At 44.9% G+C, this 14,017-nt stretch overlaps 1 protein-coding gene across 2 annotated transcripts in view; it reads left to right on the forward strand.

Moving 5' to 3' along the window:
• The window catches only part of rps6ka1 (ribosomal protein S6 kinase a, polypeptide 1), a 48,441-nt gene that overhangs the window by 321 nt on the left and 34,103 nt on the right, over window positions 1-14,017 (forward strand). The window contains exons 1-2 of one of the 2 annotated variants that reach the window (XM_047611943.1): window positions 5,353-6,018; window positions 12,824-12,868. In XM_047611943.1, coding sequence (XP_047467899.1) covers window positions 5,956-6,018; window positions 12,824-12,868 — 108 coding nt within the window. In that variant the 5' untranslated portion in view covers window positions 5,353-5,955. Of the gene's footprint in view, window positions 1-5,352; window positions 6,019-12,823; window positions 12,869-14,017 lie in introns of those variants that run through there. The other variant, XM_047611942.1, reaches the window with a different exon arrangement.

Below are 14,017 nucleotides of genomic sequence, written 5' to 3' on the forward strand. Positions count from 1 at the left end.
TCATGCGCGCCACGAGAACGCGCAGGGCTGCCGTAATTTTACGCACCAGAGTTTGGAGGGAACACACGTTCACTGCAATCCAATAAACACCCTCACAATGCTCTCCCATCCTTCTCCCACTGACTTTTGTCGTGGCTGTGAACCCCTAACTCACTACCACCATTACGGATGTCAACATCTCGCCATTCCCTTTTAAGTCCAAAAGTCACCACCACATGTAGAAAATGTAACTTGTTAACACAGCAGCAGACTTAATCCTCTCTTCCGAGTTTACTGATTAGCCCTCTCTGCTGCGAATCGTTGCAGAAATGTTTCCCACTTCATCCTTTAAGCTTTAAGCAGAATGAGAAAACATTGCCTTCGATCATTAGTTTACAAGTTAGCTCGTGCCCAGAACAGTTTGCAATGAGTCAAAATATTTCTACTAGCTGAATTTTTTATAGTGTGTACAAGACAGATGCTGGGAGAATTGGTAGTTTACCTAAAATAAGAACATACGTATTATTTTAATGGATGGACTTTTTTTTTCTATATTGCCTCTTGGAGAATAAAATCCCCATGAGACTTTGTAACTTATTGTTACTCATTCTCCACAAGCGTTTAGCATTATGGTAAAGAAATAGTCAATCACTCACTGGTTCTGTGGTGCAAAGTTCCCATTGTGTTGAATTATTACTTCTATTAAAATCAATATCATGCTCCACTTGTTACCGTGAGTCAGAGCACTCACATTTTGATTCAGTGTGATCTCCATTCATACTCTGGTGTTTTATGAATGAATCTTGCATCTTTCTGTGAGCTACTCCAGATGCTCTCCATTTTCACAACAATTCACAACAAACGCTGCTGCTGAATGCTCCCCAGCAGTAAAGGGCAGCGCCTGATGAAAAGGCTACAATCATGAAAGAGCTGCCCTCTGATATCTGGCACCCCCTGCTGTCATTCTCTTTGAAGCAAGAGAAAGAGGCAGCGGCAGGGGTAAAATAAAATTTCTAAGTCAGCAGGAGAAAATGGCCCCATGTCCCCCAGTGCACGCTGCATATATGCGTCATGCCATTTGATTTTGAAAATAAAATGTCTTCTGACTGACTGATTAACATCTGTTTCATCCCTCATATCACATAACATCATTTCATATAGTGAAAAAAAACAAAAAGGCCTTCCGCTGTAAATCCCTCTGACTGCAGCTGCACTATAGACTGGAGTAATAACATTATCGACTCTGACTAAATCACTATTGATTTTCTAGATGTCCCCTCCCGAAATAGTGAGAGAAAGTACTCGTGCATCCTCGTGTGAGACATCACTCTCACTAGCCTGGCAAATCACGCTGAATTCTGGATAATAGAAAAGCAGTGGGTTGAAAAACTGCCCCTTTCATTTTGTGCAGTACAGCAATGTGGTTTCTATTCTGGTGATGTGATAGCGCATTTATTTGTCGTCTCATCGATGCTTCGCTTTCTCCGTTTTCCTGCCTGTAAAAGAATCTAACAGCCGTATACAACCTCTTGGCATGAAACGTTCCATTATGTTCTGGTGGATTGAATCAGTGAAAAATCAGCGAACAGATGTGTTTGTGTTGACCTTGCTCTCGCTTTCCTGGAAAGACACTCAGCTCGGCCTGCTTTTTAGGCGCAGCCCAAATACCTGAGGAACAAATTCATGCCTCAACATGATGTTTGCGCTCCACAGCACACCCATTTTTGCAGTTACAAGATTACGTAGCAGGGCTGTTACTTCATAGTATAACCCTGGCGACAAAGAGGAACAAAACTGTATCAACGAGCGACAATCGAAAAATGTGTTCGGCGACGTAAAACAATTGCCCGCTTTGCTTTCTCTCTTTATTTCCTCTCTTTATTTCCACTGATGCTTCAGATGATAATTCCACTGATGTTTGAAATACAATAACGCCATTCGCTCATCATCTCTGGATGGCCCACAGCCAGAGTGGATTTTGAGCCATTACACTGTCATCTTCTCCGGCTATACACTCAGTCGTCAGAGATAGTCTAATTACCCTTGCTCCACTACGGAGCAGCTAATTAATTTGTTTGCCGCCGCTCTCCTTGTGCCCCAGACATGCGGCAGCCCCTGCTCACTTAAAAATAAATGATCACCAAAGGCCTTAAAGTGCTTCTACTGAAACCTGACACACCCCGAGCATCACAGTCAGAAATGAAATTAAGCACACGAAGATGAAATTTACTCTATAAGACATATTGTTATTGGGAATACCATGTCCATTAGCCAGTGAATCTATGCCTGCTGTATCTCGTCGCTTTAACGCGAGGATGTTCTCGTCTTTAAGTGGACTCGCCTGCTGGTGCCTCTGTTGTATCAACGATTAACTAAAAATTTTTGCTTCATGCATTAACTGAATTTTAATCTGCTTGAGATGCATTTAATGTTTCACGATGTTGGAAAGGCAATATAACGCTGAGCAATCATCTAAAGCTTATATTTTTTCCCAGAACAGTTCACAATTGGTTGGTGCTTCGGGGCCTTTACGATAACAATTTAGTGTGCACACATTTGATATAAAGGTTCATGTATGAACACATACACATTACATTATTTTTATCCCCCACTGCCACCACCACCAACAACATCCTGTTACCAGTCACCACAGGACATATTCAGAAGGCCCACTCAGAAGGCCCACTTCCACCCTCTGATGAGTCACAACTAGTTTGGAGGCACAGCAGAGACCTAGGTCATAATGTTATGCCCGATTAGTGTATTGTATTGTACAGTGTATTTTCTGATTTTCTCTTATTATATGGCAACCGTGTCACATGAATTTATTTCCTCTGCAGGGGGATCACTAAAGGCATATTTAATCTCATCTCTTACACAGTTTTCCACAGTTTAAATGAATTTACTTTCACCCAGTTCAGTCACCACGCCATGAAGGAAACTGTTCCATTTTCTAATACAAAATTAGGAAATAAGAAGACTGTGCTTTTATTTTCTTATTATTTCAACCTCGACTGCCACTTCACATCTTCAGAGCGCACGTATTTGCATTTGATTGCACCCTCTGCAGCAGTACAGGGGGCTGCATGCCATGTTTCACTGGCCCTCCCTCTGCACGTCACGCTCCCCCTTTCCCCACAGCATCCGTGTCATCGTCGCGTCGGTTCATCTCGTTTTCACCCTGTTCGTGTTGGGAGCCGTCTGCTCTTCCGCGGGTCAGCTAATGTCAAACCAGCAAACACGTGTCAACGTCGTCAGCGCACAAACGAGTCAGGGCGGAGCCTTGTTCAGCTGTACTTGCATGTCAAGGGTGCCATGTCAAGGGTGCCGTGAAACGAAGCGTCACGGTTCCCGCGACGCTTCGTTTCCAGCGGAGGGGGGTGGGGGGGGGGGGGGGGGGGGGGGGGGGGGGGGTGGTAGGGTATCCCTGGTGCCACTGGATGGGAGACACCTCTGAGTCATCTGAGTCGCCTGTGACGTCGCTGAAGCGTCAAGAAAAAGGAGAAGAGGACCCTTGCAGTGGAAATAGTAATGGTGATTATTGATTATTGGTCGGAAACGTTCAAAAGAGCCCTCCAAAACTCTAAGGCCGCTTGGCATACCTTGCTGTCCTTGTGGAAGATCTCCTGTTCTGTTCTTCCTGTAAATTACCTTTATTACACCAATCACCGTCAACGTGACCTCATGCTGGAAGTCTGGCGTCGCATCATATCATATAGGAGGACCCATAAACAGTGAGAAATGTTGGCATCCATCCCCTGCTATCCTTGGAGAGGGTGTGAGAGGAGAGGACGGCAGTTTACCCTGCGCATTATAGACGAGAAAAAATGGCACAGGAGAGAATGAGGGATGATGAAAAGAAAAGAGAAGAAGGACGACGCGTCGAGTGGCTGCGAGTAACAAACACCAATAAAGCATTATGAGGTGCCATGAGCTTTCCCTTAGCAGCTGCTTGCCCATCGTGGAAATAAATCGATGGGATAGCGGCGACTTAGTATATTACGCACAGTGAGAGCATGATGGATTATCTTCAACTCAGGAGGGTTGATATCATCCTCTGACCACCCTTTGACAGTATGGATTTGTTAGAAAAATAAATTGCACGTCGACACTAAGGTCTTTAAAGAGAAAAGGGAATAAATATGTCCCGTTTTTCCTCTGGCTGCAATCCCCGTGTGAGCAGACACGTGTACGTACATGTATTCTTAATTCAGGAAATATATGAATAAAGGGTCGCAGTAAACGTTCAGACATGAATGAATCAGGGAATGAATGAATGGAGCAGCCTTGCGTCAGCAGACGAGATCTTGCATTCTACTGGCACAGATACAAAATCCAAAAAAAAAAAAAAAAAAAAAAAGCAGTTAAACAGAAATGAAAGCGTGTCCCCCTCTGAACCTGCATCTGCGTGTTTAACCTGTCACAAAGCTCAGGCCGTGCAATGGCAGGTTGTCATGCTAACTGGGCTTTTATCAGCGCACCAGCAGCATTTCACATTCATCAAAAGACAGGCGCCAAAACATAAGCCGTTCCCCATTCCACTTAATTCATCATTTAAAATTTTTTTTTTGTTCCCGTGAAATGCCTTGCTCATCTTAATTTGAATCAAATATTTATCGGATCCACAAAGCAAGGCAGTTGTATGCCCTCCAGTTGCCAATAGTAACCAAAGCTGGCCAAGAGCAAAATCCACTCGGCGGTGAATGGAGCAGAGAAGTGTTAGAGGTGCATTATATTACTGAAGATTACAAGGACCTTCGTGAGAGCTGTTGTCAATGGAAAGAGAGCTGCATCAGAGCGCTGTCCGGACCGAATCAAACAGCATCGGTCACGACCTGCATTCTAATACGAACCAGCCTATTCTCTTCTCTTCTCTTGAATTCGTTACATTGTGTAACCAAAAAAAAAAAAAAATGTTATGTAATTTTCCAACAGTGTGTGGCATTTTTAAACCTGGAGGAAGTGGTGTGTACTTGCATGATATCAACAGTTTGGGGTAAACCCGTTCCACTCCATGACTGAGAAGGTCTGTTGCTCTCTGCACTGCCCTGCTCGTTCATATGTTGTGATCAGTTTGCATCAGACATGATGTAACCCAGTGATTCTCCTCTGCTTTTAACAGCCGGTGACTTCCAGGTTTCTGTTTGAAGGCAGAGGATATGAACTTTTTTCTTTTTTTTTCCTGCTGCACCAAAAAGCATCAAAGAAAGCAGGCCCGTTCATTAAACAGCAGGCTCCAGCGATGCATTACGTATTTGCAGTTCGCCTCTCCGCCAGGCGATGGCGCGACGAGACCCGAGTGGAAAAAAGGGGGCCGGATTAAAATCCTGCTGGAGTCTGCCAATAACAGCTCGAGTTGGAGCCTGCTCGTACTACAGAGCCACACCGAGGTCTCTGCGCGTATCGCACACCGTCGGGGAGGCTGGCTGACAGAGGGAAGTCTTCCCGTTCCGACCGGGAGAAATCACAAGCTCAAATGGGGGAAGGCGCACAAATCTGATACGACGTCGATTGCAAAGATAGCACGGACTCTGGCTAATTCCTTCAGGTGGAATTAGACTCCTGCACAGCCCTATTAAAGGAGCTTGGATCACACTCTTGGCCCCTGCGCTCTTCCCTCCCGCTTGTCAAACCCAAATCCAGTGCAGCCAACGCGCTTACCTGGGAGAACACTCGTGTTTGGGTGTTTGCGGTGTTTCCCCAACCAGGATTACATTTTTTTTTTTTTTTTTTTTTTTTGCACGAGTGGGCAGTTTACGACGAAATCAAACCGAGGGAGTGTTTGTAAGGCTCTTATCTTGCGCGTCTTCCTCTGTGTGCGGAGAGCGAAGTGCTGATAAATCTGTTCTTACCGGACTTGGGACCAGAGCGAGAAGCTTCTCGGAACTGCACTTGACAGGAGCGTTACCGAGAAATCTGAAGAGAGAATTCTTTACTCGAGCAGCTGAGGGGGGAAACTGAAAAAATCCTGCGAAAATGCCTCTTGCACAAATCGCGGAGCCATGGCCCACGATGGAACTGGTGCAACTGGAAACGGAGGTAACGATACGTGCATGTTTGTCAAGTCGGTTTTTCACCCCCGTCAGGAACAATTAAAATTGTATTTTGTGCGTGTGTGCGTGTGCGTATGTGTGTGTGTGAGTGTGTGTGCGTGCGTGTGCGTGAAAGCAGCGTGCCCACAGCGGCTGTTCAGAAGTCAAAGTGAAGAGTGAAGTCGTTTGAAACAGCAGGCGCTTGTTGGCAGCACACATGTGTGCATGCCGTTTGAATTAATGATATAACTGAGCTTTGAATTATAAATAAAAGTGGGATGGACGGATTGTCCATTTTCCCAGAAGGCATGTGAGTTTCCCTTTTCAGCCCTCACTGATTGTCTGTTCCTGGAAACAATCCTGCCAGGGCCAAATCCAGGCTATGATTTAGCAGTCTCCACCAACAGGGACATGTTCCACTATTACTTATTCATTTGAGAGCCCTCAATTGGCTCTGGAAGAAGAGAGGTTTAATAACCTGTCGCCAGATTGAAACTCCATTTCTCACCTGTGAAGTGGTTTCTAAGGATAAGACAAAAACAAGGGTAAGAAATAGATCATATAAAGCTCACAACCCATATCCTGATCAGGTAAAGTGTGATGTGTCTGAATTTGATTACCTTAAATGTTGTCACTGCATCTTCTTCCCGCTGTCATCTGTTGCATAAGGCTGTTTTATTCCCACTAACTTCCCTGAGATGTTTGTTGATGCCTCAGCTGTTAGAGGGGGGACACTCTCCAGTACGGACTTTAATGAAAGATCTCGAAGCCCTTCAGAGATCGTACATTTATAGTAAAAATGAGAGGGACGTTTGTGCCCAGACCCCTCTCGATTGTAATGTATTCATGAACACTTCAGTTGCTCCTTGAGCCGCAGACTGGTTCCCTCCTCATGAATATGCAACATGCGACATTATGCTTCTGATGAGTGTATACATATGATAGTGGAAGCAACCAGTGGCGCCCCCCACCACACCCCCCATCCCTTGCTTCAAGGCTGTGTACAAATTGGCTCATTTGAATCTGTGTGCCAATTAATCAGGTGAAGCGAGCACGCGATATCCATGTGTTTTGCGTAGCCGATTTTGCTAATGAATAACTCTGAGCACAGTGTTTAACAATGCCATCCATCAGCTTCGAAAGGGATCAGCGTGATTGTTAAACATTAGGCTAATTTTCCTATTCCTCGTCCCGTGTAATCATTCTGATTAGGTGGGAGTGGAGGCTGAACTTTGAAAGGTTAAAGTGGGAAAATGGTAGGGGTTTTGCATTCAGAACCCAAATTTGCTCCTTAAACTGAGCGCATGGGTCTTGAAACCGTCAACGCGAAGAGCACCACTACGTTCAAGGATACAGAGATGTCTGATTACTCACTTGGTACACTAGTTGCGCGGGATAAAATTAGTGGCACGTGTGATTAATTAAAAAACCTGCCCGGCATACACAGAGGAGAACTTTAGGTCATTTAGGACATAGTTTGCTCAGCAGACTCCACTATTTACAGTATTCGGCAGCGTGTGAGTTGGCTGAGTAGCATATCGCAGCCGAACAGATGGTGGTGCGGAGCCTGCGAAGAGCGCTAAGTTTGCTTCTGTGAAAATACATGGCCTTTGGTCCGTGTAATAGTCACAACACTGTGAAGCAAATTTGTCAGATTTTCGATAAAAATATAGCATGGCCTGTCACATATCCTAGCCTCTACGTTCCAGCATCATCCGGCGAAATCCTGTATATGTAACGATTTGGATCACACAGATCAGTGCCAGTCAGATTGGGATCTTAGCCATTTATCTCTGTCACCAGCCTACCACCCAGCTGCACACTTTGGTTCCTGATGGCAGTGAGAGACGCCTCAGGGTTCAGATTGATTGTGCACAAAGTGTGAGTGAGACTGTGGGCCGTGCGAGTGAACATGTTGGGGAGATGGGAAAATAAAAAATGGAGAAACAGACTCTGTCCACAGTCGTAGGGGACAGATGGGACGGACAGAGGCACTCTCTCTTTGGTTGGACTGGGAGATTCGGGAGCATTCGGGAGATTAAAAAGCCCAACTCGTGCCGTGCATACACCAGCTCACGAGAATTCCGTCGCTCATTATGTGAGTGCTTGTGTTTGCGAGCCAAGAAGGTGTCACGAACAGAGATCAGTAAATCAGCGTTTGTGCTTGATTCTGCAGCAAAACCACAAAGAATGAAATGTGCCGAGTGAAATAACAAATTGATTGAGCCATTTGATTCCTCATCTGTTGTGAATGAACTTATCATTGGTGAATCATCTCCGATAAAAAGGCACTAAAGCAAATATGCTTATCCTGTCACATCTGAGTCACAAACACCTGAATCGGCCACTGTTACTACCTTGGTTAAGGCAGGTCCTTCAAAACTTCTGAATCATGCTTATGTCCGATTTTATGTATTGTGCATATCTAGTACAGGTGTGCTATGTGGAGCAAATTCGTAAGTACAGATCCTGAAACATAGATGTTACTTATCAGCATCAGAACCGGAAAAATATTTATCCCTGAGGGGCAATTAGGAAGGCGAAGAGCGGTACGTAAAAATCAGGAGCAAGAGAATAAAATCACAAAAGTGGGTGGCCAAAAGCAGCTGCGTACTTAATTTGTTCTTTTAATTGCTTCGGGAAATCATAAAATATTGTGGTGTATGCCGGGGCACTCAAATATGAGATTTGGGTTTATATAGACCTATATTCTTTGATGGCATTTGACACGCTTCACAAACGGTTTCCTTGCATACAGGTCAGTCTAGGAACCCGTCGGCTGTCGTCACATGATTTGGCCTGTGGGGGGGCCACTGCAGATGTTTTGGGGATTTCCATGTGGCCAGTGCATATCCAAATAACAGATAACAGATATCTGGCCAATACTTCCTGTTCCTTCGTTTCAGTCGTGGGAGCCACTTGAGTTGTGAGAATAGAGTCAAAGATGAGGTTCGGCAACTGTGACCAGACAGTTTGCACTTAGTTGCCAGTTTAAAACCACTACAGTTGCTTTGTTTAAGGTGTTTTCACGAGAAACGTCTTTCCAACTGGACATGACGGGGCTTTCACTCTCCCGGCGCCCCAAAATCTTCTTCCTTGCCTGCAAATATTCATGTGCAGAATGATTCCATACTCCCTTAAGAACCAACTGTCAGCATTTCCTTTCACTGTGTAGTGGATATGCCCACTTTGTGCCTGTTGGCGTCGGAAACTTGACAGGTGAGGTGATCCGCAATGTATTAAAAGTTGACAGAATTCCCTCCAATTAAAATGTACTTCTCACTCTGGAGTCAGTGGTATTTCAGTCCAGTTGTGGTCCCAAATAGGCCCGAACTTAATTTACTCTTTTACCTTTCAACCATTAGATGAAAAGTAAAAGGGAATGTACTGTATATATATACAGACCAGGAGGGTGCAAGCCACAGCTTATGAGCAGGGTTGCCTAAGCCAAGGAGACAGAAAGAAGCAGGGTTAATAGATGGAATGTGTGCCATGTTTGCTAGGCAGGCGTGGTCTGCAACACACTGTTTTTTAAGTGGCTGCAAGTGTGTGTGGGTTTGCGAGTTAGCTAACACTCATGCTTTGTTGTGTGTGTGTGTGTGTGTGTGTTAGTGCTCGTGGATTTAGCTGCAGATAATCTGGGTGTGACCCACGGAACACCTGAGCACTGGTGTGGGAGTGAAGGGAGTGCTGGGTGGGCATGTGATAACACAACCCTTTTCATGATACGTGCCTCGGGAAAGTGAGTTCTCGTTCCTCTTGACTTTGAAAAGTTAATCAGTCACTAAAGCCAAGACTGTGAGATGTGGTGCACTTTCTCCTCTCTGTGACTGTTTGAGAGATTCACGCTAAAAAATAATAATAATAATAATAAAAAAAATAAATAAAAAAAACAGTAGAAGCGGCTCTTGCTCTTTTTCTGTCTTTGTGATGGAGCTGTTAGCACTCGCTTGGCTGATGAGATTACGAGAAATGTGGTCAGATCGTGTTACAGGCACCCGGAGATAGGAAAAAATGAAAAGAATGGTTTTTGTATGTCTTAGTTGCCTAGTTACAGGGCGTCACTGCTATAATCACGCTGTTAAGAACCTATCTGTCAAACACACACCAATCATCAGGCATTGTGTACTGTGCCCAATCATATGGGAGTCCTGAGAGAAATCCTTAAGTTCTGCTGCCGGGCTCGCTTAATAGGACGGAGTGTAAATTTGTTCACGGCATGCTTTCAGCCTGCAGATATCCGCAGTTGAATTTGCGCATATTGATTGTTTCGTTGTACATGCATATGTATGTTCACTTTACTTGGAAGTCACATTAGTTTGTGAATGTTTTTGACTTGTGCGTGTATGTGTGCGCGCGCTTTCCTGCGCTCTCATTGAGGGAGCCCAGGGGACGGAAGGCACCATTAACTGGGCCACTTGGATCAGCCATGCAGAGCTAATGAGGTTGAAAATGTGTTGAGCAGCAATGCCAAGAAAACAATGCTGACCACACTCCCAAACTCGGTTACACTTGCATTCTTAGGATTCCTGCCACAGGATTTTAACCTACGGGGTTAATCAGGGCTAACCATAGATGGCTAAATTTAAAAAAAAAAAAAAAAAAGTGAGATGAAAAAAAAGTCCATTTACAACACACATTTCCTCTTGTTTTGTTTTATTATCATTCCTTAAACACATCTGCGGTCGACTTCAGACTCCACCTCGCCGCTAAATTGCTTCCATTTCTCCAATGCCATGTCACATTATGACTCTTGCAACCTTTATGACTGGCTCAGCTTGGCTAAATTAAATTCCCTCCCATGAGATCTCGATTAAAGTCCAACCAGATGAACTGTGTGTCTGTAAACGTGCCTGCATTTGTAGCGCAACCATCCACTTTGTTGTTGCCGCTCGTCGCAGAAAAGCAGAGAATAGGGACGTACGTGCAGTCTTGAGAGCGGCGAAGAATTGCGCCGTAAACTAGATTTGAGTTTGTATACTTTCTGTTCAGAGGGTCTCGTTTCCTTCAGCACACAATAGCTTAGCAAAGTGGCCGTGTCGTCGCTGCCTGCAAACCCTGCGCCCCCTCTGCTTAGTGTTTGATTGTTAAGGCCATTGCCTGTCATTGTGTCGACTGCCTGTCTTATTCTGTGCCTTCTGAGGGAAGAGGAACAGGGCATGGAGGAAGTGGCCAAGACCGGCCCTCTGTAATGGAAAAACAAAGAAAAAAGCGGAAAGGCGACAGGGAGGGTACTTAGTTTGTTCTCACCATTAGCCAAGTAATGTTTCCTTGATCACTGGTTTCGGTTTTGATCAGTTATTTATTTAATGTGCTACACCATTATTTCTCATGAAAAGGCCAAGACACCATTCGGTATTTTGTGAAGCTGAGAATCAAGCGTTTCTGTAGCTGCAGCACTGACTGTGTTCAGAGATGGATGAACTGTCCATGAGGTCACCCACAGGTTCCCTGAAGAGCAGTTTTAAAACACAGTGTGGCGTCTCCAGCTATCACCAGTGTCTGCCTTTGCCCAAGTGTGAGTGGCCGCTCAAGAGGGCCACACTATTAACAATGCATGATTTTGAGCAATTTAAGCAGGTCTGTGGGAATTGACTTGCTTTTTGTGTGCGCCTCAAGTGGCCGTTTGCGGAACTGCAATTTTGAGACTTTTTAGCACGATTTTTCTCAGGCGCAGAGGTTGCAGTGTGAAATCCTCCCTTATCCATATGTGTGTAAGTGCAAGACTAAATTGCTGAGACGCCACTTCAGCATCACTCAAATATTAAGCACCCCTTTTCTTGGCACAAAGTACAAGGATATGAAAGACTTTATCACGGGCTCCGTTCCCATGAAGCAGCCTGTGACGAACGGCGATTCTGCCCGGTTGCACTCATTGACCATTTCTGTCCTGTATGGATCGCGTTGAGTTGTCAAATTGCTTCTTCTCCTTGAAAATGGAAACTGTGAATATGGAGGTTTCGTTAAGTACTGCAGTATTTAGTTTAGTATTTGATAAATAGCTGTGTGTCAGTGCCGAGATGCAATGACGCATGTTTTCACATAGGTAACTGATAACATTATTCATTTCATTTCTTTATCCCTATTTGTTTGTAATGCACTCGGCCTTGGATCTCTGGACTTTGAGCATTAGCATTAGTTGTACTCTCAGTATAATTGGCCTTTAGGATCCAAGGGCAAAACTGGGAAAAAAAAGGAAAACTAGTAAAGGTGTTGTGTTTCCAAAATGTGATCCACACGTCTGTAGTGTTACTACATGTCTAAATGCAATGAGTCAGCTAGAGAATCTGTCTTATTTGTTTCCGCAGCAGTGGCTGTTTGGCCTCTGTGGACTTTAAATAGGTAATGACAAGTGATGCTAACACAACTTGACACTGTAATGGTCCCCGCTTTTTAAAAATTACACCACAGTTGTATCACAAAGTCATCCCCGTCCAGTACTTAACCATTTCCCTCGTTCTGCCTTTGTGAACACAATGAGGCACTTTACGATAAAAGGTAGCCGCCCACTTTTGCCAGCCATGGGCATGCAGTTGTTTTCCAAATGACTATGATTACACTTTCCAATAAGAGTTACCTTCTGGAGATCCGACAAAGGATGTACATTTGTGTGTCAGCCTGAGATTATTAGTTCTGCCAGCAGAGGAGCAAAGTGCTGGATACAGTGGACTGTATCCCACCCACACGGTCTTTAAGAATATTCTCTTGTATCTCCCCCTGCTTCTCTGCCTTTCTTTCTCCCTCGCACAGCCACTTGTTATGCATGTACTTTCACGCACGCTGACTGTTTGTCACATCTGCTTTCTTGACAGAATGGCCAGAGCACTGCCGAGGATGGAGACACAACTTCTGTCAAGGTACGTGGCATCTCGGGGACAATGACGCACGCTCACGAACGCACAAATGTGGCTCAGTGTTCAGTCTAATAAATTAGATTAGGATTCTTTGGTTTTATTTCATCTTTCCTCTGAAGAATCTTAATTTGGAGACTGTTGGAAAAGAAAGCGCCGGTGACCTCTTACGCGTCCGGCCCTTGGACATGTGTGTGTGTGTGTCGTTTTGCAATTGCAATGACAGCCCTCCGAGGGTAATGGCCGGGTGCAGTCTAATGTGTTGGGTACTGTCTGAGTGGGGCTGTTGAGCGAGTGTCTGGCTGCTGCGTGCAGTGCCAATAGAATAAGGTCATAGTGTTTTTTTTTACACATAGTGCATGTCCTCATCTGGTCTGCCTACAAGGTAACACATTGTACAGGAACCAATGCAGGCAAGCTGGCACGTACAGAAACACACTTAAGCTCACTGAGTCAGCCCTTTTTTTTTTCTCCTCCTGTTAGGCCTCTGCTCTTTATTGTCCAGCCCTGAAACGTGATCCAGTTTCTCCCTGTACACTATTACTGTCTGATTATGTAGCAGAGGACAAGGAAAGGTTCCTCCTCTCCTAGCCTCCTTTTTTTCTCTCTCTCTCGCTCTCTGCCCTCGCTCTCAAGGGGAAGAATCTCTAAAGAGCCTGCCGTCTTCTCTTTCAGTTCGGAACAATGTGCTGTGACTGAGGGGGAGCTGAGTGTGCTGGTGTCTCGGTTAAAGGAGTTGGCACACAAGTGGCACGCGGGTCGAAAGTCATTAAAAAATTTGACGGCAAGAAAAGGACAAAGGCGTCCTGTGTTAACGACGTATCCATGCAAAAGCGTCTTGGACAGGAGAAAATGTCGCATGGCGCGATGAGCTCATCGCTTCCAAATCCAATACCAGTTCTCTGTTTTCCCGAAATCTAATATCTGTCCACCTCCCTGCCATTCAATCATCTTTATGTAAGATAACTTGCGCCCAGAGATTGCTGTGTCACTAAAACAGTTAGCGGCCTGTCATGTCAGAACAAAGATAGCTGGTAACAGAAACCCTGACACCGAAAAAGAAACTGGATTGGTGACATCTCTGCAGATCCTCATAAGGTCAAGGCTACCGAGGCAGCGTAATGGATTGCTACATCCCTAATTGTATAATCAAAA

The sequence above is a fragment of the Mugil cephalus genome, chromosome 17 (assembly GCF_022458985.1).
Source record: "Mugil cephalus isolate CIBA_MC_2020 chromosome 17, CIBA_Mcephalus_1.1, whole genome shotgun sequence".
In the NCBI taxonomy this organism is placed as follows: Eukaryota; Metazoa; Chordata; class Actinopteri; order Mugiliformes; family Mugilidae; genus Mugil; species Mugil cephalus.